The sequence below is a fragment of the Gallus gallus genome, chromosome 1 (genome assembly GCF_016699485.2).
Source record: "Gallus gallus isolate bGalGal1 chromosome 1, bGalGal1.mat.broiler.GRCg7b, whole genome shotgun sequence".
NCBI lineage: Eukaryota > Metazoa > Chordata > Aves > Galliformes > Phasianidae > Gallus > Gallus gallus.
Genome location: NC_052532.1, coordinates 119,295,847 through 119,323,212, shown reverse-complemented (window position 1 = coordinate 119,323,212; position 27,366 = coordinate 119,295,847). Strand labels below are relative to the sequence as shown.

Here is a 27,366-nt window from a genome sequence, read left to right as displayed (position 1 = left end):
CCCAGAACAAGGGCTGTTAAACAGCTGAGCTGTGCCCCTAATTAGCAGAGGCATCAAGTTAACAATGTAAAGCCTCTCCATCACTTCAAGCGTTTTTGAAATTATAGAAACTGTGAAGCTGGATTTTTCTATATTCAGTGACTGTACCAATTGTCATCTACATATTTGATTTCACAAAAGGTCTTTTATCAGTTCAGCCCCTCGCAGGAAAGCTTTAGAATGCTTCTGAAACAATTCAACAGTAGTTGTCAAACTTCTTTCAGTTAAGAGTTGAACAGTTCTGAATCTAAAGTGTATAAATATATTTCAAGTGCTTTAGAGATGCACGAATCACAAAACTGTGGGTGTATTGCTGGAGAAAATGTCACATTCTGTACAGAACAGTTTTATAAAAATACCATCAGCTTTCCATATTAAATACAGTGAACACTAGCAATATGGCAAGGGACCTTCTTGGATGGAGAAGTTACATGCTTTCCAGTCATAGGAAGTCAGAGAAACAACAGGACTTGCTTATCTAAATAGAAAAGTTTTAACTGGAAAATGACAGGTCAGTTTTATCTTACTTATAACACATACAGACTCTTGCTTATTCAGAAAGCTTTCAAGATATGGCTAATGCTTTGAACATGTCTGTTGCTAAATTGGACAAAATCTGCAGAGAGAAATATGGCAACCATTTGATGCCATTACACACATTTTAGGTAGACTGTAATGTCTCACTTGCCAAAAACAGAACATTTTTAAAAACTGATGGAGGCTATTTTCATTCATTTCACCTGAAAGTTGGCCCCTATAACTGCAGATTTTTTTCCAGGCAAATACAGTAAGTTGCCAACACAATTTCCTATTTGAGGTAAGGTGCCCAAAAGCATGATCATACAGTATTTGATGGTTTTGACAGGAAGAACTGTCTTGTATTTTTAGCCAAAATTGGAACCTGCACTGAGAATGCTAGATTTTACTTCCAGAATAAATAGACGAGCTCCAAGGCTGCAGAAATCACAGTGAGTGAGGTAGTTCTGACAGGCCTCTCACAAGAAGTAGCTCCACTAGGCTTTCCTATAATGGGAACAAACATACTTATATGCCGATATTTTGAGGTTTTCTGAGTTGCTGAAAGCAAGAAAACAGAAAATGACTTAACCATTTGCTCTGATGTAGTCTTTTTCTCAAACAGTGATGAATTATTTTGAGATGTCTGCAGACAGGAACATTTGGAATTAGGTTTACTTTTTTTCAGTATTTCATTGTCATGATAAAAATTATTTATATTATTTATTTCTTACACTACTTGAAGAGAGCCTCTCAGCTGTAAGCTTGCATGAGGCAATTCAAGAAACCCAGAGTCACAAAAGAGATATTTTTGCTTCTAAAGAATAAATAGAGGATATGGCTGCGCATTCCTCCTGTACCATAGTCTAAAAAGATAATTTTAGAGACAACCATTTCACAATGGTTTAATCTTAAGATAATTATTATTATTTTTTACTTTAAATCTTGAATAAGATTAGGTACAGTAGATTTTTAATCATGATCATATTAGTAACAAAAATCATTAAAGGCAAAATTACAAGTTGTGCTAGCTTGGAAAAATTCAACTTGTTGTATTGGTTAGATAGGTTAGATAGTAAACCTTTTTCTCCTGTTAAAGACAAAATAGTAAGCTACACAGTTCCTTGAACATGTAAAGTGGAAATGGTCTGTGAATAGTATGAACTAAACTTGTCCTGCGGTATAGTGGCTTACCCTAATACTAGAGGGTAATACAGTCAGAAACAAAGAGACAACATGAGTGTTTGCATCAGTCTTACAATGTATAGAAACATAAAGGCTATCCATCTGGATCTGAGTCAGCAGTTACTTTTCTTTTTTATGGAATATTAATATCTGTTGTCTATTTAATTAGATCCTCTTCTGCTTCAAAAGTAATTGCCATAGAATAAATAGGAATTATCAGGTTCTACATTCTTACATGTGTTTTCCTCCTTGAGTAAGCTACCAAAAATATGATAGAATCATTTGAGTTGGAAGAGACTGTTAAAGGTCATCTTACTCCAGCTCCCACTATGAAGTAGACTTCGCTAAGACTTGATATCATAAGAAAATGAAACCTCATATCCCATTAAATTTAGCCCAAAATCTGTGTGTCCTTTGTACTGTCTTTCATCCATCTTTTAGAATTCTATGCTTAAATATAATTGTCACATTCTTCCTTAGCAAGCCACCTTTAGGTTCTTGCTTGGGTAATAGGATAGCAGCTATTTTATAATGAAGATGTTATATGAAGTTTTTCTGCCTTATGGTAAATGCATCTTCTTTCTTTTTATCAGAAATTTAATCGAAAACCTTGGGTAACTGGTTGTGTAGAAAATGACGATAAAAATAACTGATTATTCTTGCAAGCAATAACCACTACTTACTTGATTTGCTAGTTGGTATTGATTAAATTTGTTAATTTTCTTTGCCGTCAGTAAGACGTTTGAAAATTGCTTTCATCTTTTCCATTCAAAAAATACTTTCAGTAATTTCCAGCCAATATATGTACAATCATAATTCTTTTGATGATCTAGCAAACATTTGAAAATCTTATTGAACCAGGTGTATTCTGTATGCATGTTGTATTTATAAGGTGTGTACAAGAGTTATATCAGTGGGACATTTGCAGGTTGTTGGTTAATTTCTCTGTGATGGGAAATTAGACAATATACCCAGTAATGATTTGAATTTTCCCTCCTTATGTTAAAACATTTCCAAATTACAGCAGCTAGCATATAGAGAGTCAACAATCAGTGATATTTAACTCTCAGTAATATCTGTGAAGGAATTTCTAGTTGTTTTTATAAAAACAAATGTTCTGATATAGAAACTTATCAAAATGTTGGTAGCTTTTGATCTGATGTGTATGTAACTTGTAGATTACTGGAGTGAGAGTGATAAGGAGGAGGCTGACACTCCATCGACACCCAAACAAGACAGCCCACCACCCCCATATGATACGTACCCACGGCCTCCTTCGGTAAGTCTCCTGCAACTGCCTAATCAGGAACGGCTACACAAAGTGTCACTTTCACCAACTCTTCTGATCAGAACCATGTGCTTGCAAACATTGCACTCCAGTATATTTTTTAAGTCAGTACTGGACTTAAGCTATTTCTTAAGTATAATGCATTGCTAGCTTCCAGAACCATCCTTGCCATTTTCACTGGTGTGTAGAGAACACATGTATAATCCTACCTATTGTACAAACATGAATTAAGTTACAGAATTCTTCCTCTTCTTAATTCATGATAGACCCCTACTCATCCATGTAATTGCTCACATCCCTCTTATCATCTTCTTTGATAAAATGTAATACCCTGGTAACAGAGATTCTTCTCTAAGGTACAACAGTTGTGCTGTGAAGCATTACAGTCACAAACTACACTTGACTTTCCAGAGAAATGCCAACATAAAAATGTTCTTTCTTGTGAAAAAGTAGGTTTATCTATAAAAGACAGCAAAAGGAGATCTGGTTGTTATTTCATTCTTTAAGCAGCTGTTGTTATAAAACTAATGAGTGAATTTCTAATTTATTCTTCATTGGAAATTTTAATTTTCATCTCCATATATTCAGATATTACTAAAGCACCTTCAGTACAATTTTAAAAAATACAAAAATGTCAATTGAAAATTTGGATAAGGTTGTGGAAAGTATTTGTGATTTGCATGCAAGACTTTGTTTTCCAAAACCATACAGCTTTGAAACATACTGAAGCTTTGCAAACATGTTTCCAAAGTAATTTTTAGCAAGATAGGGTGATAGCACGCATTCGGATGGCAATTTTAAGATAGTATTGATGGACCTGGTGTATCATAGAATCATTTCAGTTGGAAAAGATCTTTAAAGGCCATCTAATCCAAATCCCCTGCAGTGAACAGGGACATCTACAACTATATCAGATGCTCAGAGCCCCATCCAGCCTGACGTTGAGTGTCTCCAGGGATGGGGCATCCAACCTGCTGCAGTGCTTCACTACCCTTATAGTAAAAAACCTTTTTCATATTATGCAAACTAGATCTCCCCTCTTTTAGTTCAAAACCTACCACAAAGACTAAAGACTCTGTCCCCTTCCTTCTTATTCCCCCCTTTTTAGATGCGGAAAGGCCTCCCTGGAGCCTTCTCTCCTCCACACTGAACAGCCCCAGCTCTCTCATGCTATCCTCATAGGGGAGGTATTTCATCTCTCCTGTGTCTTCTTCAAAGCCATATTTTACAAAGTTTTCTGAAAAAATAATTGAGCGGGCCTCTCCTATTGATTAAGGGACATTCTATAAGAGTGCGTATCAGTGTGCGTGCAGGGTCATTACCAAACTGGGGGCTATCAGTAACAGCAAACAGTATATGATTGCTGATAGGGGTAGGCCGCAGTCTCCACTGATCTGACGTTTGCTCCGTTGCAGATGAGTTGCACCAGTCCCTACGTGGAGCCAAAGCACAGCCGCCTCTCCTCCACAGAGACCTCCCAGTCGCAGTCATCACACGAGGAGTTCCGCCCAGAGGCGGCGGGGAGTGTCACCGACTCGCCAGTGCGCAAGACAGCGAGCCAGCGGCGCTCATGGCAGGACCTCATCGAGACACCACTGACGAGCTCAGGACTTCACTACTTGCAGACACTGCCACTGGAGGACTCGGTGTTCTCTGAGACGGCCGTGGTGTCCCCTGAGCACCGGCGGCAGTCCACCTTGCCCACCCAGAAGTGCCACCTGCAAGACCACTACGGCCCCTTCCCACTCGTGGAAGGGGAGCGGATGCAAGTGCTGAATGGGAATGGAGGCAAGCCCCGGAGCTTCACGCTGCCACGAGACAGTGGCTTCAACCACTGCTGCCAGAGCCTTTCGGTGGGAGCCACCGATCACCACGAGGAAGTGCAGCAAAAGGAGGTGGAAGAGGAAGAGGAGGAGGAGGAGGAGGAGGAAGTCAAAGCAGCGGAAGAAAACCAGGAAGATAAAAGTAAGTATGGGATATTTCTGTGGCTTTTCAGCAGCACTGTTTGTGTTATGTAGTGGTTGTTCTTCCCTTTAACTATTAAAAAAAAGTCTTCCACCATCTCCCATATTTTACCAGGTTCTCTTTGTTTTATACCTCTTTAATCAACCATATGTATGAAGCTTAACAGTCTGACAGAGTGCTGCATGATCTGTCATGAGCCCCAGATGCTTCCCCATTGGCTGGTCAGCAGCTATACCCTACTAGTGTTTCTCGGTCATAAATGGATGTTGCTTCCATGCTTTCTTCCCACTTGCACAGTATTATTCTCCCCCTCTGACACATGTATGTGTCAGGCAGGACATGCTTTATCCAGTTTTCCAGACAGCATCTCTCCAGGTTGTAAAAAACACTTAGTAAACCCTGGAGTTGCAGGATCAGGCTGTGACTGTGTAGTGTCTAGGGGAACAGGTCACAGGACAGCCCAGAACCTGCAGGAATTTGAAAAGCAGTGTACATTCCCCAGTTTCTCACCTTGTGATTTTTAATGACAGAAGTTCAGAAAACATTTCAGAACAAAAACTAAAATAAAATAAGAATATCTTATATTCTTAATATAAGAATATACGTATCCAGCAGGGTTAAAAACAAAGCATCCTAATGCTGAGTAACTGCCTCTTACATGGCACATTAACTCCACAGATATTTGTGCTACTTGTCAAAAATATTCCAAATAAACAGAGAATGAAGGTCCCTGCTCCTCCTGAACACGTAAACACATTTCTGTGTCTGTTTCATGCTCTGTCTTCACTGTCATTTATGGAGCTTCTCAGCGTGCGTTGCTAGCAAAGTTCAGTTCGCACCCAAGTTGTCGGGTCTGTCAACAAAGCCTTCATCCGTGTGCTGTGGGGTTGTGCTATGATGAAGTTTCTGCTGTGGCAAGGAAAGTGGCAAGGATAACCTCTGAAGCTCTCAGAGGTGTGGTGAACGCATTCCTTCAGATTTTTCACTGTAGTAAGAAAGGATAAAAATGGTAAAGTGGTAGGAAAGAGTAGTGAAAGCTTTGGATAATTGACTGCCTGCCTAAGTTAATTCATTGAACTTAGCACCTTTTGGAGCATTAAAGTTCATATGGACATTATTTAGTCTACATGGGAGAGATTAACTGTTTTCCATTTCCCATTTCTGGTCAATAGATTCTAGACTGCCCGAATTCTTGCCTTGGAGAAAACAGTGATTTCTTTTGCAGATACTAAATCTGGTGCCATAAACGGGAAAAAATGCATTATATCAGTTGCATTCATGCATTACACTTTCTGAAAAACCGATACATTCATTAGGGTAATATTAGACTCTCACAGACTGTGAAATGAAGCTCTCCAATTAACAGGGTTAAATTTCATCAGATGGGCAGAATGCGTTGTCCTGTTTTTAGCCTTCAATTTTTATTTTCCAATGGGTTTTTACTGGTAGCAATAAGAAGATTTAAATACATATATATATATATATATTTCTTGCAGCCACTGGAACTGGAAAAGAGCAAGGAGACTTCCCAGCAGTGCCTGTTCTGTCAGGCATTATTCATGGATCCTATTGCAGAGCCTAAGATGTCAGGTGCTTTAGACATCAATTTTTAATCCTTTAGAGTCCCGGGTGTAACAGGTTTTATAGTGTGCAATACTAATAAAGGACTTGTGTTTGGATTAGCAGGCCAGAACTTGGGCTCTCCTCCACATTTCTCTAAAAATTTCCAAAAAGGGAGAAAAAAATTTAATTTGCAAGCAGTTTCCCTGTGTACACATACTTTTATTTTTCTTTAAGTGAGAAGGTTTTCATGGTTGAAGCATTAACGGGAGATTGGTTTTGAGACATTAATGACCAGCTAGACAAGTAAAGTGTTCATGGTGAGTTACTGACCATGAAATTACAAAAACAGAGAGAAAATTCTGTTTAGTCTGTTGAAAAGTTGAGGTGCCAAATTGCTTGTTGCTATGGCTACTATGTTCTGTTTGCAACACTGGCTTTTTCCAGCATGGTTACCAGTAAAAAAAGCAGGAGGGATTGCATGCAAGTGGTGCTCTGAGGTGCAAAATCTCAATTTCTGGGCTGAGAGGAATGAGATTTGCTTGTGACTGCCGAGCGTGCTGACAGGATTGGCCCCACACCTCCGCTGGTCTGGGAACACAAAAACTTGCAGCTGGTGGGGAGGGGGATCCTCCCTTTTGGGAGAGGTTTTAGCCTCTCCTTCAGGCTTCCTGATGTGGTATCAAACAGACCTTTTAAATGTATTTATTTGCCTTGCACGTTTGTGATCCTGACATAGTTCTATACTCTTGGTGACTGTATGTGTTCCTGTGTATACATGTCCGTGTTTCAGAGCTTAACCATTCCTCTTGCTATTTGTGCGGGACAAGGAATATAGCGCCTTCGTGCTTGCTGCTCTATGAGTCAGATGTCATTGCCAAAACTTTGTTTTCTCAGCTTTTTTTATTCCTTTCCCACTTTTAAACGTCCTGAGTTTCAACCAAATAGTGAAATGCAGTCCTATGTTTTCTAACTTATATCCCAAAGATGTTTTCAAACAGCCACCACACACATTAGGAGCTCCGTGCTTTCTGTCAGATGCTGCCTTCGGCTGCTATAATTTGCATGGTTCTGTTGGCTTTCTACAAAACCTACACTGTTTTGCAGCAGCTGAGAATCTGCTCTCTGTTAATCAATGTTATGTGCACTAAATAAATACTGCAAGAATGTACTGACACTGCAAATAGTGCTGCGTACCAGCCCTGCTGTAATACCTAGATATATCATGGTCAACTAAAAATGTGTGTTGTCCTTTCCTGTGCTTATCCGTTGGGACCTAACCTTTGTGTGTTGTTCAGTTGCTTCTTTTTGTCTCATTATATCACATTTACACTTCAAGGCTAATCTTTGGTTATTCTATTTCCCTAACTAAGTGACTTGTGTCTCAGTCATTTGGATGTTTGGTATAGACGCTGTCCTGTAATGGTCTCTTGCTTTGTATTTTACGAGGATCATCTTGTGGGGTATTTGTATTTGTCTTTGTGGTTGTTCCTGAGACCATGAAAATGGCAAGCAGCACCAAATGTGCCCTCGTGCTGTGATGCTGTGAAGCAGCTGCACACAAAGAGCACATGAGAGGCCTGGCCCTCTGCACTGCATTTCCATGGTGCAGTTGTGAAGGACGTGTGCCTTTCCATGTTTGCCTTCTGCTAGCTCCAGTGGGTAGGATGAAAGAGCTGTGCATCACGTCACTGCCACCCCTTCCCCAGGCTCCACCATCATCCTCACTCTGTGTTTGTCTCACAACGCCAAAGAGCACCTAAGATCTTCTTGGCAGATGATTATTACTCAGAAGTCCTGTTGGTGGAATCCCTTTCATTTTATAGGCTTCTTTGGTCTGTAGGGAATGAACAGGAATGTCTCTGGGTTCAGCACTGAAGAGAAGCAGCTACTACCTCTGAAGTGTGTAACTGGTATGAACCCACTGACCTCTCTGTAGAGAAACCTTCACCTTCTGTGCTACCTCCTGAAACAGTGCGGGAAGAGAAATAGGGTCAGTAGGAGACTTATCATAAAAATATTTCTTATACCCAGTCTAAATCTCCTCTATTTTAGTTTGAAACCTCTTCCTCTTGTCCTGTCACCACAGACCCTGCTAAAGAGTCCATGCTCTTCCTTCTTACATCCCTCCCTTTAGATACTGAAAGACCGCTATCAGGTCTCCCTTGAGCCTTCTCCAGGCTGAACAGCCCCAGCTCTCTCAGCCAAAATACTACACTGTGAAGTATGTAACACTTCTTGCTTTTACTTCTCTGCCTTTTGGATAGGGTATCTTTTTACTTTGGCAGGGAAATGTGGGAGTTAGGATGAGTAATGCATGAAGACTGGGTTATACACACTGGAGCTGTGGCTGATGTGTGTCTGCAATTAATAGGATGGTTTGCTCTTCTGACAGTGCCTTTCCATTAGACAGGATACTATTAGTGGTGCCCTCTCATCTGACCCCACCTAGTTAGTTTTATCTGCACCAATAGGCAAGGGAGAGGCCATTAAGATACTATATTTTCCCTACTGGAATTTCTCAGGTTAGTAAAGGTGTGCATGCCTGCTAGCATCTTAAGTAAGCAGGGCTTTGAGAGATGACAGGTCATGTTTCACATTAGAAATATTCCTTTTGAGGCTGGCAAGTTGCACAAAGTGCAGCACCCTCTGGGACACTAAGAAGGATGTTATTCTAACTTAATACATTCACCACCAGTCATGTACAAACCAGAGCATTTGCCAGGGTTGGGTTGCTAGGTTTTCTTCTCAGCATTCTTTTGGGTAGCTCAGCCTGTGTACTCAGACACTGAAATGAGGTAAGGAGAAAGGATGCTTTTTCTAAGCTGTGTGTTTGCAATCTGGCTTTTCATTCATGATTCCAGCATGAGCTGTCCCCCTGGCATCAATCTGTGCACCCATGCTCCTCCCCCTAGAGCCACCCAGTGCCAGCACCCAGCTGGTAGAGCTGCTGGGCACTCGGAATGAGCCTGGATAAAATACCACAGAGTTGTGGTATTAAAACTTGCAGTCTTATGTCTCTTAGTTTATACTGTAAATGGCTAGCCAGTGGGGCGTTGATATGGGTAGCTGGTATCTCCAGTGGGAAATTTCCATCAGTGGCTTCTTGTTTTGGGCAGGAAGGAAAGTGGAAAAGCTGACAAGTCAGTGGCTGACATTGGGTTATTATCCAACCCTCTTTTCAAAGCTAATGTGTTACGCACAAAATGTTCGGTGGAACAGCTTGTATCTTCTGTACAGTACTGTTTTTCTTACTTTTATCTAGAACGTTTAGTGCTTCATTCATCTTAGGATCCAGTGAGACACAAGAGCTGTTATATTCAAAAATTAATCAGTGAGGAGACAGCATCATTGATAATCTAGCTTATATATCAAGCTAAATGTTTTTATTTTTGTTAGGTTTTAAATTCCATATTTATCTGAATAGAAATTTCTGTAAGCTTCCAAAAGCAAGTATATATCTAGGAAAAAAGTGAGCCTAAATGAGAGCTGCTCAATTATCTTCTAGCCACTGTGTGTGCATGTTCAGTTGTATCTACAAAGTATGTATTATACTAATTATTATATTAAAAAGTATACTAGTATGAAAACCAACTTGGATAGACAAGTACCAGGACTAGGTTTCCTGTGCTTTAATTTTTCTTTTCTTCTTTAATTCAAAATCTAAACTTTATTAAAATAATTTAAAAAGAGAAAAAAAAAAAGCTTTTCTAATTCTCATGAACAAAAGAAACTACACAAGTGTTTTTGTACTCTAAATAAATACAGCCAGATACAAAACTCTACAACTCTACATTCTGATTTTAAGCTTCAGTAGGAGGGGAAAAAAAATCATCTGCAGTGTTTGAAAGCCAAATATTGAATCATTTATTGGGTGGCAATTCAGAAAGCGATATGGCCTGTCAACAAAAATAAAAGTAGTTTAGTTTTATGCCCATTAGACTTTTTAAATGTGAATGCATTCTACCCACGAATGTGCTGTTGCCACTTTTTAATTCTAACTGATTTCCATTGCTTGTGCTGCTAAAAATGCAAAGGAGAGGTGGAGTTCAGAAACAGAAATGTTATTAGATATTTTCCTACTCTTATTTTTATTTTAATAGCTTTGGGCATCATTGCCAACAAAGATCATCTGATTTTCTTGAAGTATATGGATTTTTACAAGCAAAAGAAATGGAGATGAGAATTTCTTGCTGACCATTCTTATGGTGTACTTTTCTAGCAGAGGATCCTCAGTTGTGTTACCAAGCTGGCGGCTGTCAACAGAGACATGCTACCGGAGGCACTATCATTTTGGGTTGAAGAGCAGGGAATTGATGCGCATGATAATATACTTCAGCTTTTCTTTCTTTCTTTTTTTTTTTTTTTTTTTTTTTTTTTTTTTCCATTTTATGCCTCAATTCTCTTTCAAGGTGTCCTGAAGTCAACCTGTAGTTTGCCTTTAATTTTTTTGTTCCCTGAGGTAAATAAGCTCTGCCTCTGCCCTGTCTGAAGCTGGAAAAGATGACATGTACCTGGCAGACCACTTGACGTGCGATGCAGGGAAGACAGTCCAAACACCCAAGTTCCTACTGCTCACCATACTTAAGGATATGTGATTGTTTATTCAATAGTAATATTAAAAAAAAAAAAAAAATCCTTTTTTTTTTGTGCTTGCAGATTTCCCCCTCCAATTCCAAATGAGCTTACATCTTAAAACATACCATACATTTTGTAAATGAGGCTATGTAAGTTGCTAGAAATTATTTTGTGTAAAAAATGAAAATAGACCTTTTTTCAATTACCACGTAGTTTCCCACTAAGAGGAGAGGATTCCTATCAGTTTAATTGATACCTACGTTCATTTCAAACATGAAAAACTATTTACATAAATCTTATTGTGAGCTCTCTGGAAACTGTTTTGGAGATGCACAGAGATTTGACCACTGCAGAAAATGTGAGGAAACTTTTTTTCAGTGGGATTTTTGCTGAACTGTGATAGTTTCTCTTAGAAATTCAAGAGGTACTTGGCCCAACCTGGACGTTTTGAAACACAAACAAAGCATATACCTGCAGTGAAACAACTTAGCCAGTTATTGTGCGCAAGGAGAATGTTCTTTTGAAATGTATAATTTTAAAACACTTTTCTCCAAACTGAAAAAAGCTGAAACTCTTTCTATAATCAGGTCAGAAGAATATGACACTCCCATCAGTAGGCCTGGGAGAACTATGGCCTTTTCAGATGATATTTATTACATCTCCAGGTGTTACCATCTGCTGGCTGTGGCTCTCAGGTTCTTTCAAGGCAACTGTTAAACATATGCAGGGGAGAACCTGAGTCATTACTGCCTGGGAGAACATAGGAAGGATGTCGTTTTATGAGACTATTAGCGTGCTGATCTTCTGTAGTGTCGCCATGTAAATATGCTTCCTCATTTAATTACTGTTGGTTGTAGGAAGCAAGATGAGATATTAGAACCTGCAGGGATGGGGTTCTCAGTGCGAGCAGTCAGCATCTTGCTAGAGTCTTGGAAAAGAGATGCTGGCATAAGCAAATTATTACAAAGCAATTTTGTTTATATCAATTTTTTATGAAAGAAGTCCTCTAGGTTCTTGGAATTAAGATGAAGGTCATCATGGAAGCCTACAAAATAAATGTTGTAGTGTAATTTTTTCAGTTTTAGGGTCTAAGCCTAGTAGTTGGCTGAAGCTCCTCCTTTTAGCCTCTAGCTGCTGCTGCTGCAGAGCGTGACAGATCTAAAAATCTTGTGTCCTATTTGCTAGCCCTACGGAACTTCCTTGGCTGTCCTTATTGGACTGCTAAAGCAGCAATAAATGCTTGTGATTTAGTATCTTAATCTCTACTTAAGACTTGTTTCCTAACCCTTTCCACCACAAGAAAGTAGCATACGTAGGCTGAAATCTTGGACTCTCTGAAGGCTCTCGTGGAATTATAAGTATGCTGTGCAAGCTTCAGAGCCAGTGGGCTGGAAGTGATTTGAGGGGTTATCTGTACGCCAGATCTGGAGCCATTATGCCTACTGCATCCATCCTTAAGTACCCTCAAGTAGTGGGTCTTTTTCATTCCCTCCAGACAGTGCTTTTCCTCTTTTCTGTATTGAAAAGGAATTTATTCCTTCTCCTAATAGATATTACATTGTTCCCGTAGCAATTTAAGCGTAGTTTTTTTCCTGTGATTATTGCATGGAAAACAAAAGGGCTCCATCACAGCAGCTGTTATTTAAGCTGAAAGTTGTTGTGAAGACAGATCTCGCTTTTTGCCCACTCACTGTTTGGTAGGCTTCTGGCCATACTTGCTGAATATAACTGATTTTTCCAGCTGCCCTACCTCACCTGGAAAGGCAGCATCCAAATCACAGAATCACAGGGGTTGGAAGGGACCTCGAGAGATCACCCAGCGCAACCACCTGCTAGAGCAGGTTCCCTACAGTAGATTACACAGGAAAATGCCCAAGCAGGTTTTGAATATCTCCAGAGAAGAAGACTCCACAGCCTCTATGGGCAGCCTGTTCCAGGGCTCAGTGTGGATGTAGTGCACCTGGCTGACACCAGGAAGATTGCTTCACCCTGCGTGTTTTAGACACTGCACTTTGCAGCTGTACCGTACTTCACATTTCACTTTGTGTTGTGCAGTGTGCTAGATAAGCTTTTCTGCTTGACTGCTATTTTTCATACCTTAATGAAGCTGCTTATTCCTGTGCTTCTCACAAATCCACACTAAGTAGCTCAAGTGGATAAACACCTCAGGTGATTTAAAATATCTAATTGAGCTAAAACCAACCAACAAACAAACATGACAGCTTGTAAAACTAACAGCCTGACTAGAGAAAATAAATGCCTTGCAGACTAACCTGGTGCTTGCCAAGTTCTGTGTCTGTTAGCATATCGTTTACCATATTGTTATATGAAGCTTGGCAAGGGGATTTCATCCCTCCAAGTCATTCCCACTTCTACGACTGTCCTTCTATGAGAAATCATACAGTCATTTGAGTTGGAAAGGACCCTTAAAGGCCATCTGGTCCAACTCCACTGCAATTAACAGGGACACCTACAGCTACATTAGGTTGCTCAGAGCCCCATCCAGCCTGCCCTGGGATGGGGCACCCACCATCTCTCTAGGCATCCTGTGTCAGTGCCTCACTATCCTTAGTGTAAAAAACTTTTTACTTATATCTAGTGTAAATGTTTCCTCCCACTTCTGTGTTTATGGATTGTAATAGGTTTGCTCTATTCCACCATCCATGTTATTAGTAAGATCTGGGCAGAAGGATACCCCTGAGAAAACCCCACAAAGCAAAGCCTTCTTTGCAAGCAGCAAGACTCGGGTACCCCTTCTGCTTGGGCTTCACTCTTGCCATCAGAGGGGACACCCTGGCTACCTGGGGTGGCTCATGCTGCTCGCTTCTGGGAGCTGAACTTCTGGAAACAGAAGATGGAGCTGTGTTTTATACCCATTCTGCATCTGAATAGCAAAGGGGGGTGTTATCTGGAGATGAGTGGGAAGTGTAGGCTCATCCTTTTGTCAGATGGGAATTTCTTCAGTCTCTAGAGAGCTTAATGCTCAGAGTTTATACTGGGGTATAAATAATATATATAATCATATGGGGTTTATTTGCAAGCTTTCCTATTATTTTTCAATATCAAGCAGTTCTTGTGAAATAAATGTCATGATAAGATAGTACTTTATTTGGAAAAAATAAAAGAAAGAAAAGCCTTGCAATCAGACAATTTTGCAAAGATCTCAGTGCTCATTAAATTTAAAAAAATAGGTTCCTAGTTTTATTTTGAAAAATTGTTGTTAAAAGGCTGGAAGATAGTCTGTCTCCTTTTTGGCCCTACTTTGTGAGTCTGGATCTTGTTGGTCGTTTAACACTCCCATATCACAGCGTCAAGTGCAATGATATTAAGTAATATGATGTCGTATGCAAAGTGTGAAAAAAGTTCTCTGCAGGATTTTGCAGTATTTACATAAGAAAATGGCTGTATTCTAAATAGGATGGTTATTTTCTGCCTCCACAAGTTGAGTACTTTTAACACCAAATAATAACAGCTTATTATTTCTTCTCTTTTGGATTACTGAAGCATAAAATTTGGCCTTTCAGAATACTAAATATCACCATTGATTTGTTTAAATGTATTTGAGTTATCATTAGAAAATTAGGAGAAATGCTGCCAAAGATATTTGATTTAAAAACATATTTCTGCCTGTTTTTGACATATTGATTTAATCCAGTAAAGTTTTACAGGAATCAAGGAGTTTAGATTAAACAAGCCTCGCGTGGGAGATTTTTCCTGGTTGTAAATTCAGGGGTAGGCAGAGATCAGACAGTAGTATGCCAAGACCTGTCCACAGGGTATGATTTTTGTCCAAAGCTGAGCTGAGCTTGGGTTTCAAACATAGGGGAGAAACTGCCATCCAAAATAAAGCACAAACATTAGTCACTGGGTGTGCTGGTTTTTCCTCTGAGTACAAGAGGAGCTTTGGGGACCATCTTAGGTTCAGACCTTCTGCACTGGCACTTGCAGCAGATAGGCAATGCTTGCCTTTGGGCTACACGAGAAGAGATTCTACAACTGCCTGAAATGAGGTTGTAGCAAAGTGGCAGTCGGCCTTTTCTTCCACATAACAGTGATAGGACAAGAGGGAATGGCTTCAAGTTGCGTTGGTGGGGGGAGAGTTCAGGTTGGATATTAGAAAAAAATTCATCTCAAAAAGAGTGACGAGGCATTGGAACAAGTTGCCTGGGGAGATGGAGGAGTCACTTTCCCTGGAGGCATTCAAAAACTGTGTGGATGTGGCACTGAGGGACATGGTTAGTGGACATGGTGGGGATGAGTTGATGTTGGTCTTGATGATCTTTGTAGTCTTTTCCAACCTTAATGATTCTGTGATTCTGTTTCCCATAGTGGGGAGTGGAGCCTGGAAGGCAGAGGGGAAAAACTTCTGCTCTGGAAAACCCCTGGGAATGCTTGGATAGGGAGGAAATTTACTTTAATCTTGTTACTCATCAAGACTAAATAAATAATAAAACTCATTAGGAATCATTGCAAATTCAGTTCTAGATGAAATGAAACTCAAATTTGGGGTGCAGTCATCTGGCTTGAGGGGGCCTCTGCAATTTGCTTGCATGCAGCAGTGGCAGACACGGCTCACTGCAGTGGGCTGCTTTCAACTAGCACAGCATTTCCGGTGTATGCAAAGTAGTCACTATAGAGTACATGAGAATTGGTGAATATGAGACCTAAAAAATTATTTTCCTCTGGCAAAAATAGCAAAATCTGTTTTAGAATTCACATAACAGTATTTAATAGCCTGTACATTTGGTGTGAAAGTGATATTTTTACTGTACTAATGTCAACACTTGAAATCCAATATGAAAATCATACTTAATATATAATAAGCTTTAAGCTGGTTATTCTGGAAACTCTTCTGCTTCTTTCCTCCCTACTACAATGAAATTTGCCATTTGTTTTCAACTTTTAATTAGTAAAATAAATTGTATTTTCTCGAGATTTTCAGTTTTCAATCAAAATAAGCACATTTGCAGACTTGTACAGTATAAAATCTAACCTGAATGTCATGGTTTCAGTGGCACCTAGAGTAGCTAGCTTCAGTCTTTTGAGAAGATGGAAGGGCATATTTTTATTTGTTTCTGGCTTTGTAAAGAGCTTAGGAAAATCCCCTTTAAATTTTACATTCCCTTTAAAGCTTACCAAGGGCATTTTGTTTATATTTTGTGTCACCGAGGACTCTGTTTGCCTTGCCCAGCACTAGTGTATGATCTTGGCATTTAGTGTAGTGCCTCCTCAAGTGGCCTTCACATTTTCCTGATCTTTGTACCAACTCATTGACAATTTCAATCTTGGGATTTTGACAATGCTTTAAGAAATCATAAGGAATGAAATATAAAACAAACAGTAAATGCATTTTTTAATGTAGTTCATTATACATTAAAAAAAAAAAAAAAAAGATGGTTTCTAAGTTCTCTGCTCACTTTGCTTTTTAATCATGTGTAGTCCAGTTAATAAGTTCCTCCTTAATAAGCTCCACACGTGTGGCCACCTCATAGTAGACATCATGAATCTCATACACAGGCTATCTTTGCATCCTGGCAAGCTCTAGCCAATCAAGACATTTTATTGTATGAACGTTTCGCACAGTCTTTAAAGTGTGTGTAAAATATCTATATTGTAAAAGACGTGATAAACAGGATGTGTGTTAGTTTGGTTGGGAACTCTGGTTTAAAGGAACACTGAAATTTTTGATTCAACTCATTTTTGAATCATTTTTAGGAAGTGGAAGGAAGTTTCGGGTTCTCATAAAGTGAAAAAGTGAGACTTGCAATTTGGAAATGTTTTTTACGGTTAAGGAAAATCGAAAATGTCAGCCACCCTCTTGCCTTCCTCCGTCCTGAAAGGCTGATTTTCTATGCTTGTACATGTTGTGGCTAAACAAGATTATTGGATTTATATCGAGAATACAAAAGTCTCTTAAAAGACAAGGCAGGTTTTAAGTCACTTTAGAAAACAGCATTTGATCAGTTTTATTTCTTTATCAATTATATTATTTCTGACCTTTAGAGGAGGCTTCATACAAGAGGCTGAGGCCACAGACAGAAGGCCATGAGCAGCCAGCACTGTCCCTCAGAGCCAGGGGACACCTACAGTCTTTGGATACTTACTCAGAGGAGAACAGGAGCAGAAGGAGAGGTTTAATATTTCACTCAGATTTGGTGCTTCTAACACTGCTGCGTGGACACCGTGCATGTTCCTGAGCATCACTATTCCCCTGGACACTGAGGGAGAGGAGGTTGCTGAGAGTAACCAGATGAACAAAGAAAGAAAAGCAGTCCCTGTCACAATGGTGGAGGAATAGCTTACCTACATAATAGGATAGGAAACAACTACTTTCCATAGGCCATGATCTCAGTGCTTGTTGAGAACAGACTGGAAACATCAGGGTACCTGAGGAAGAGCAGGTAAAATGCAGTACTGGGTGAGATGGAGGCAAGAGGGTGAAGACTAGAAAATGATGATGTTATGAATCTTTTCCCTGATTAAAAAAGCTATCTTAAGAACATTTGGGCTTGATAATAACACATTTCTCTTACAAGAAAATCTACTGTAAATGCAATTGTGCTGTTTGCCTTCGGTTCACAGCTTAGCATGCTGTGCAGGTGATTCAAGTGAATATTCTTTATGTTGGGACCATGTTCCAGTGAGCTGCGCCATCACATCAAACTATTTCCTCAGCCCAAGTTATCCTCCGAGGAGGAGAATCCAGCATAACCTCATGATGAGGTCATAAACCTTCTCACAGTGCTCCCTTAACTCATGCCTTTGAAAACCATGAGTAGAGGCCTCTGGTGAGACATTTTCTTCAGGTGACTTGCTCATTTATACCATATTGAAATGGAGTGGGCATATTATAAGATGAAGTCATAAGCTTGTTTCTTATTTTGTCCTTTTTATTATTATTATTTCTACAGCTTGTAGTTGTTCATATTTAGCAGTTGCTGTAGCTAGCTCCATTATAAATGATCAAAAGTATATACCTGGCCATGTGTATACTGTATTTCAGAGTTCATGGAGAAAATGTTCTGAGTCCCATTATGTAAATTGTAGCCATCAACTTTCATTTCATTACCAGTAGTTGTGCTGATATGGTGCCCCTCACAGCATTAATGTAAACAGAAAGAAAAAGAAAAAAACCTCTTGTCCATTCCTACCTTCTTGTGTACTTTCTCATTTTTCCAGAGTTTTTAAATAAATGCATCATATAGTACACGCTGAACTTTGTTACCTCTGTAACAACAGCAAAAACTTTAATATATCAGATACAAGCAAGATCACTTTCTTGTTTAATTTCTACTTCAAAAAAAAAAAAAAAAAAAGAAAGGAAGAAAGAAAGAAAATAAAAGAAAAAAAAGGAAATAAAAAAAGAAAAAAAGAAGAAGTAATCCTTGCAGAATTAAGAACTCACTAAGCTTGTGGTTTTTGCTATTTTGCCTTGAGGACTAACTTTTCCATTCTGCACAGCAGATGTGGGCTCAGTAAAAATTGACCAAACGTTGATTTGTGAAGTTCTGTACCAGATCTCAGACTCTTGGCTATTTGCAGTAAAAAATAAACAAACAAAAACCCTGCAAGTGCAAGTGCTTGCTTCTGATGAGCAGCTGTAGAGTTTTGAGCCTCAAGTTTCATTTTCAAGTTTCAACAACCTGCCTTGAATAGTGCCTAAAAGCATTTTTCTCGGGAAGAGTTAAAAGTGTCTTACTTGTAGCTCCTGATGGGTGGTTCTTCCAGCAAGTAGTTTTATTGCTTTTGAAATTAGGTGTGCTTTCAGCCGCATCGCATGGTGAAAAGGAGTTGCCTGACTTAAAGGTTGGAGAGAAAAGCTTGTCTTTTGGTTAGTTTTGAATCTTCCACCCAAACTTTCAGATGTTCTCAGTAATGGCAGGGGCAATGATCAACCTTTTTCTCTGTTTACTTACTGCATGTATGTGCTCCTAACTGTATAGATTTCTTATATCTTATTATCTTGTCTTAAGATAAAAGATATCTTATATCTTATATCCCTTGTCTATAGGGATCAAGTTTTAAACAGTTTTAGACTGTTCAGTTGCCTCTTGCAGGAAAAGCCTTTCATACCACCAGTAATCCTAGCTGCTCGTGTCTCTACTTGTTCACTGCTTTTTTAGATGAGAAGGCTAGAACAGCATAAACCCTTCAGTATGTGACATATTATCATGTAGTATTTTAATGTTTTATGCCTTATCTTTCTGTATTTACTCAGAAGAAACAGCCAAATATCCCAAGCTCTCTGTTTTTGAAGAAGTTGCTTTGAAATCATTAACAAATATTCTACCGTTGTGGCTTTGCAGTCCATAGGAGAATTAATGGGAAGTTTGTTGTAAGCTGGTTCCCCTTACAGAAAAAAAAAAAAAAAAAAGTGTCATTTTGATGTGATACATGAAAAAGGAAATGTGTTCACATAAAAAACTGAGGAGAAGGAAACTAAAAAGGTAATGTAGTTGCTGAAATAAGTTAATGGCAGATAGAGGTAACTGAGTGGCTTGGGGAAGTATTCGATGAGGAGGGAGGTTGCATTGGTGGGATGAGGACAGAATTCAATTGGATAACATTCAGTGTTTTCCAGGCTGTAGAATTGCTAATATTTTTAAGGTTAGTGGTGATGTTTTGATAAAATGCACTTAAGCAAGCCAAAGTGAACCAAAGTACCAATTGCTGGCAATATTTCCCCTGCAGAGCCGCTCAGGCTCATGCTTGAGCATACCCAGGGAACACAGGGCAGCACTGTTAAACTTTCAGGGAATAAATTGGATATTTTCCCTTCTTGTAACCTAAAACCTCTGATGGGACACCAGGAACAAGTGCAGCCATGCAGTTACTAAAACAGCCCAGTAATTTTTAGTTAAAAGTCATTGGGATATTATTTTCATGCTCTTGAAAAAGAACAACATTTTTGACATCTCCAGAGCTTTTGTGAAGTGCTGGCTGGAAGAGGTTTTGCAGGAAAAGGGGAACTGGAACGTGGGTGCCAGTGTGGCTGCGCCAGTGGGCCCTGTGAGATGTTCCATCACCCCAGGAGGACAGCAGAGATCCCCCAGGCCCCACTGGTCAGGGTGGAAGGCAGGAGCAGGACTCTGCCTTCTTCACTAAACGCATCGTGTCCTCTCCTGTCTCCTTTCCCCCACCTCCACTTTTCCATGTTGCTGCCTTGTGCTTTTCTGAATGAACCAGGAGCTTGAATACAAAGATGATATGACGAAAGGTTCCTTTGATTATTTTGCTGTTTTCTGCATAGAATTACTTTCTTAGCAAGTGTGAAGCGTTGCTATCCCATTAAAGAAGTAATATTCACTGTAGCATGTTCAGGGATTTAAAATAATTTAAAATGTGTTATTTGTTGCTATCTTTAAAGTAAGAAATACACTGGGGGACTTGTGACATTTTCAGCATTTGACTCCTGTAAGAGGAGCCTTTAGCCCAATGAAATCCCTGTTCAAGTATGATTTCCTCTAATTACACTGGTGAGTGCGTTTTTGGAAGATAACGGTCTTAAGATATACTTAAGAAGGAAAACAGAGCACCTCTGAAAATGGCTCTTGCGTGTTAAAAATGTATGAGCAATTACAAGCAAAAAACATAGCAATGTTTGGCTTGCCATAAGGATACCTTACATAAAACCTTTATGTGTAAGCTTTTTAATTAGAGATAATTATTCTCATTAAAATAAATAAATCGCTAGATGAAAATTCATTCTTCCAGTATCCACAAGATGTAAAAAATGTTATCATTAATTCTTCATTTCATGTTCCCAAGTAGGTACTGAATTCACTGCTGCAAAGCAAGCAGCTAACTGCTGCATTGATCCAATGGGCTTTCAGGGCACTGTAACCCCTGAGAAAGCAGCTGAATCATTCTTTTAAAACAGGGGAGAAGATTTCTGCCATGTCTTTACAGAAACCAGGTGAAATAGAGGCACGGTTTCTAACAGGAGTTTCTTGATGTATGCTGATTTTGTGCAGTATTTCTCAGAGGGAGGGGTTTAGGTCTGAAAATGTGGCTTTTTTTTTTTTCTTTCTTTTTTTTCTGAAAATGGTTCTACCAGAGACTGGAAGAGACCTGACTGAATCAAAAACAGTTGGAGCAGAACTGTGTGACTTGCCTGGCAACAGGCAGGCAAGCTGAGCTAACTATCAAATACATATTAATGCATGAGGAGAGAGAATGCAATGCCTCTGTTAAGTGTAGCACAACCAGACGGGAATGAGAGGTTGTCAGAATTTGATTTGATGGCCATACTAAATGAGTAACCATGTAGACTGTTTCGTGTGTGTGCTTCTGCAGTGAGTACCAAACTTGATTAAAATATTTCAGCGTGAGCCTAACGATCACGGTCTGCCTCCCAGCTTCCCCTAGCTGGGCAGGCCTCGGCAGCATACATGTTGGGACTTGTGGCAGAAGCTCCTCAAGAAGCTCAGCAGAAGGTGGGCAGGAGGAGGGAGATGCTACTTTTTGCTGAGTCTGTTCATTGTACCATGACAACCCAGCAACATCAATAACATAAAACGTATCTGATCTGTCCCTGTTACTGACCCACGCTGATAAGAGATTGTAGGCCACAGTGAAAAAGCAGCATCGTGGTCCCCTGTGGATGTCAGCAGACAATGAGATGGCAGTCTGTCCCCAAGTTATTTAGTCATGGCAAGGGATTTTGTCAGTGTGCCACTATTTCTGTTGGCAGGATGGAAAGCACAGTCAGAAAGAGCAGTTACAATGCTGCACGTATTAAATTGTTCTTTATCTAAAGTGGTCTCTCCTGCTCAGAGTTAAAAGCTCAAATTTGACATGTTATAATTAATTATTGGCATTTCTGTTTCACTTGAAAGCCCCAAGCAAGCAAATGTATAAAATTTCCAAGAAATATGCTTCTTCTAACAGCGATACAGAGAATAGTCTGTTATGGTAATAGAACCAGTTCATAGAATCATAGAGTGGCTTGGGTGAAATGGAACTTAAAGATCATCTAGTTCCAACTCCCTTACCATGGGCAGGGTTGCCACCCACTAGATCAGTTCTTTTTGAGTATTTTGTATTGAAAAAATGGATTATTAAAAAACCAAAAAGGTAGTATATTACTTACTCCTTTTTTTTTTTTTTTTCTTTTTCTCAGTATTGAAGTCCCAAGCACTAGTTAGGAAGCAAAATGCACATTTCTTTCTAATGTATAGTAACTGTTTCACTGGACAACAAATTGGATCTACAGTTCCTGCTTCATGATGAGGAAATAAAGATGTGTCTTTCCAAGCTCTTCCCAGCATAAACCATGTAGGAGGTTTAGTAGATTAAATTCAGCTTTACATGCCATTGCAACCATAGCCTGACTAATCTTAACTTATAATAGTATGAAGAACCGGGTTGAAGGGAATCTTGCCTTTAGGTGTATACCTAATGCTGCATGTGTTTTGAGTACAAAATTGATTTGTATTGGATGAGGCTTGTCCCACAGAAACATGTGAGTTATATGTTGCCCAGTGAAGTTGTGAATGCCCCCTCCCTGGAAGCGTTCAAGGCCAGGCTGGATGGGGCTTTGAGCAACCTGGTCTGGAGGGAAGTGCCCCTATCTACAGCAGGGGGATTGGAACTAGATGATCTTAAGGGTTCCTATCCAGCCCAAACCATTCTATGATTCCAGTGTAATGCAGCAATTAAAGTGTCAATATAAAGAAATTTGAATAACATTCACAGAATTCATGAACTGTGCATTGGGACACTTAACTCCTGATTATATCTTCCATCCTCCAAGCATGTATAAAATTATGTACACTACTGTATTTTGTAAGAAACTTAGCCAGCTCCTTTTTATCACTTGACCATGATTTTTCAACTACATGCTTTTTTCCCCCTTCTAAAAGAATGAAATACGTTTTTCTTTTTATTCTCATAACAATGGATGTTTTTTAAAATTTTCTATAGTCTCACTTGTTTTTGTCCCAAATTACAGGATGTTCTTTGTCTGGGAGTAATTATTTATGTTGGTTTACAACAGTAATAGCAAAGTATTCCACAAAAATAATTGGTGGCTTCTGACAGAGCCACAGCTCAGACTGCTCAGCCTTGGAGTTGGGGACTCTCACTCTAGTAAGACCCCCTTCTCTCGTGTGACTAGTGATAGGACTAGAGGGAATGGCTTCAAGCTGCGCCAGCAAGATTCAGGCTGGACATTAGGAAATACTACTTCTCTGAAAGGGTGGTCAGGCACTGGAATGGGCTGCCCAGGGAGGTGGTGGAGTCACCGAGCCTGGTGGTGTTCAAAGAGCATTTGGATGTTGTGTTGAGGGACATGGTTTAGTGAGAACCATTGGTGAAGGGCGAATGGTTGGACTGGGTGATCCTGTGGGTCTTTTCCAACCTTAGCAATTCTATGATTCTATGACCCCAGTAACAAACCAAATGAGTTTTACAGGATTAGAAAGAGACCTGTACAGCACAAGAATAACTCTGAAATATATCTACTATGGAAGGACATAACCTGGCAGAATTTGTAGGAATATGATATAGTATAAAGAAATAATTTGATGATCCAGCTTGGCACATTTGAAGGAACAACAAGCACACATACCAGAAGGCGAGCCAAAAATGGGGCCCCTATGGGTGAGTGGCACTACTTCATTAGGTACGTAGCTACCAACACTGGTATCATCCTTATTTGTCAAGTAAGTTGGAAGTTCATTACTTAATAAAATCTCCATAAAGAAACAGTAAATAATACATGGACTCTAGTGATATCATTAAAAAAACCTTCCTGTCACTTACAGAAACAGCACAGGTAAACAGATGCGTGTTCGTTAGTAAACTTCTTTGACATACCTGTGTGAAATATTACTTCGGCAGAAAGTAGTGAAGAAAGATGGTTTAGAAATATTTCAGAGATGTGTCCACAAGCATCCGGGTCCTTGGCTGCTTGTTTCAGACCTTCACAGAGCACTGAGAATGCTTTGAATGGAGCACCACCAGTGTGATGGCTGCATGTGGTGCTGTCTGCACATGCAAGGCTTGCAGGATTTTGGGAAAAGCATTGTGAGTATAGAGGGCTTATGGATCTTTCCTGCATGTGAGATGAACTAGATAGGACTCAGTGTACACATGCAAAGCTTCAGACAAGATCATGTAGAGAACAATGTTATTCTATTAATAAATCTGTTAGTGGTGCGGTGCAGTAATGTGTAAAACAACCTTAGCTACGAATTTTTAGCTTTCCAACTGCTCTTCCTTTTAACACTAGTGGGGTTTTGCTTGTTTTGTGTGAATTGTATGGGTTGGTTTTTGTTGGTTTTTTTTTTTTTTTTTTTTTTTTTTTAGTTCATTAGTACTGAGTGGGTAGAGGGTTATTTAGCTATAAGTGCAGTGTATGAAATACATACTGGGAGGGCAAGGGTGCATTTGCACCTTTAAAAATACTGTGTTGATAGGGAAAAAAATACCCTGCAGATGAGAACCCTGTCATTTCCTGTGCTGCCTTCTGCTCACTAGGCTGAGAGCAGTGCTCAGGCAGGAACTGCTCACTGCTGGAGGATGTATGTGCTTTGGCATGCCACCTGTCCTCCCTGCTCCCAAGTCCTGCTTTCTCATCGTGGTGCTTTCTTGTACAGTATTTGTGCTCCTGGTGTTCTTTTGTTGTCACTTTTAGCTCAGTGGGGACACAAGGGACACTAAAGCCTATACAGTAGTGCTGGGAAAATGAAACTTGCTACTTGTAGATAGCATATTTCTGTATTAGCTATGCTTCACATGGTTCCCTTGCAGTAACTCAAGTATCCAGCTGAGTACTGAGTGACTTCCATTACTACCTCTCACATCTAACTTGACTTCTCACATGATAAATGGTAGATGTGTTGCTTTGGAGTATAGTGCCAGGGGGCTGCACTGATGTGCCATCCCAACTCTCTGCATGGCACTCTCTCTGTGACCCAAGTAGTCCTGAAGGCTCCAGTTGCTTTCCTCTGCTGAGCAAGGAATAGTTTGTAAATCTGCCAGCATTCCTCCAGGAGAGTCAAACAACATCTAGCCACATCCCCAGACCTCATAGCATCACAGTAGCTGCCACCGGACTTACAACAGAAGCAGCCAAGTAGCAGCCTATGGTAAATGTGGTAAATGGGGAGGGATGTTTCCCTCCTTGCATTTGTGTTCACCCCCCGTCCAGAGCCTGATAGCTCAAGTGTAGCATTTACCTTCAAGGGAACACAGTACCAGATGTGCTTCATTGTTGGACTAGACAGAAACTAGTTAAGAGCTTCTTGTCAAAGTTCTTTTGCATCTCTTATGCATATATAGGCAGATGTAGAAATTTGTTCACAAAATTGGGTAGAGGTGAAGGAAAGCAAAGAGATTACAAACACAGTTACAGTTTAACTGATCTGATCTATAGATGGGAAGTAGGAGTTTTTTTCCAAAAACTACAGCACTTACTTCAAAAGTTTGCTAACCTGTTGTCATTTAACCAAACCTTTCTCTGAAAAGCAAATTTACCATCAACTTAACCATGTTATAACTAGGCATCTTGTACTCAGTTTAGACAAAATAAATGTGAACATTCATAAGAATGTTCATTCATAACAGTGTTCACAGAGAGTATGGTGAAGCACTGGCACAGACTGCCCAGAGACACTGTGGATGCCTCATCCCTGGAGGTATGTGTAAGTATCATAGAATCATAGAATGGCCTGGGTTGAAAAGGACCACAATGATCATTGAGTTTCAACCCCCTTCCCGTGTGCAGGATCACCAGCCACCAGATTACGCTGCCGAGAGCCACATCCAGCCTGGCCTTGAATGCCTCCAGGGATGGGGCATCCACAGCCTCCTTGGGCAACCTGTTCCAGTGAAAAAGATCTCAACCCTGGTTCCACTGGGGCTCGAACCCAGGACCTTCTGCGTGTAAAGCAGACGTGATAACCACTACACTATGGAACCACAAAGAAGAGCTCACGGTGAAGTGGGGTGGGTTCCTGGACAGCCTGGTCTAGTGCTTGATCTAGTGGCTGGCAATCCTGCCCATGGCAGGGAGGTTGGAACTAGTTGACTTTTGAAGACCCTTCCAACCCAAGCCATTCTATGATTCTGTAAGGAAGTGTACTCTCAAGTGGCAGCAGTAAAATGGTATACACTTTCTTCAAAAAATAAAAAAAATCGAAGTGAAAGCCCTACCTTAAATTATATCTGACTAGTGAATGCTGATGTGCCTTCATTATTTATAAACAGGTCTCAAACAGAGGGAAATAAATAGCTGGTTCACCTTCCACGTCCCTTTCCTTATGTAGGACTTCTTATGTGGGAGCTATTTTAAGACCTATTGATTGTGACTCAAATATTTCTCTCAAGTGAGAACTTTCTCCTTTCCTATGCTTACATTCCTCTTGAGTATTGAGACATGCTGGTATGGCTGGAGAGGCCTGCAGTGCATCCTTTAGTTCTTGCTTGGATTGATCCCAGCTCTGATGTATTCTCTCACACAACTTTTGATGGGTAAAGGGCCTCCCATTGTTACAGGTTTGCTCAGACATAAGAGTCCTCACATCTTATTATATTTGATGAAGATATATGTGACAATTTACAGCAGGCAGGTATTTTTTCTACAACCCCTCTGAGAACGTCATTTTCCAGACAGCTCTTCTCATAATACAAGCATAAATTAATTAATAAATGCAATGATATCACTTCATTTATTTCAAAGGGTTGAATTCATTTTTGTATGTGAATGAGAGTTGGTTTATTTTTCAACATGTTTGCAAGTCTCACGAGTTTCATAAATTGTAGTGTTGATAAGTATCCATCCAAAATCATATTACTTGTTCTTTGTTATTTGTATTTGTTCTCCTTTAAAACAAACTTAGACAAACTCTAGGCTGGAAGGGGAATCATGTGCTGGATTTTACTGAAATCATTTTGCTAATGTGTATTTTAGAATGATAAGGAAATATAATGTTTCTACCCAAAAGCAGAATTTCTAAACTCTAAGTGTGCATCTACCCTAATAGAAATACCGTACAGTTGCTTTCTATAAGAGTAAAAATAATAAGAAAATCTATTCAGAAAGCCCCAAGTGTGCCTGTTAATTACATTCACCTTCAGATAAATAGGCTTGTGTCTGCTACTACTTATCTTAAGAGGTCCTAATGAAAGGCTGCTAATGTACATTGTGGCTAATCCAAACTGGGCCACAGCAAAATTAGCAATGTTTAACAATTGTGCTAGAAAGGCCTTAGCAATATTACTGAACAGCC

At 39.7% G+C, this 27,366-nt stretch overlaps 1 protein-coding gene and 1 non-coding gene across 12 annotated transcripts in view; one reads left to right on the top strand and one right to left on the bottom strand.

The window, feature by feature from the left end:
- Positions 1-27,366, top strand: part of CNKSR2 (connector enhancer of kinase suppressor of Ras 2) — a 205,897-nt gene that overhangs the window by 159,974 nt on the left and 18,557 nt on the right. For 9 of the 11 annotated variants that reach the window (XR_005849329.2, XM_004934666.5, XM_040670225.2 and 6 more), the window contains 2 exons: positions 2,919-3,019; positions 4,444-4,993. Coding sequence is in view for 9 of the 11 variants with exons in the window: in XM_004934666.5 (XP_004934723.2) it covers positions 2,919-3,019; positions 4,444-4,993 (651 nt within the window). In the remaining 2 variants the exon portion in view is untranslated. Of the gene's footprint in view, positions 1-2,918; positions 3,020-4,443; positions 4,994-6,489; positions 6,671-6,790; positions 6,874-27,366 lie in introns of those variants that run through there. The other 2 variants (XR_005849332.2, XM_040670246.2) reach the window with 2 other exon arrangements.
- TRNAV-UAC lies at positions 25,984-26,056 on the bottom strand. The gene has a single exon. It is a non-coding gene; the product is annotated as a tRNA-Val (tRNA).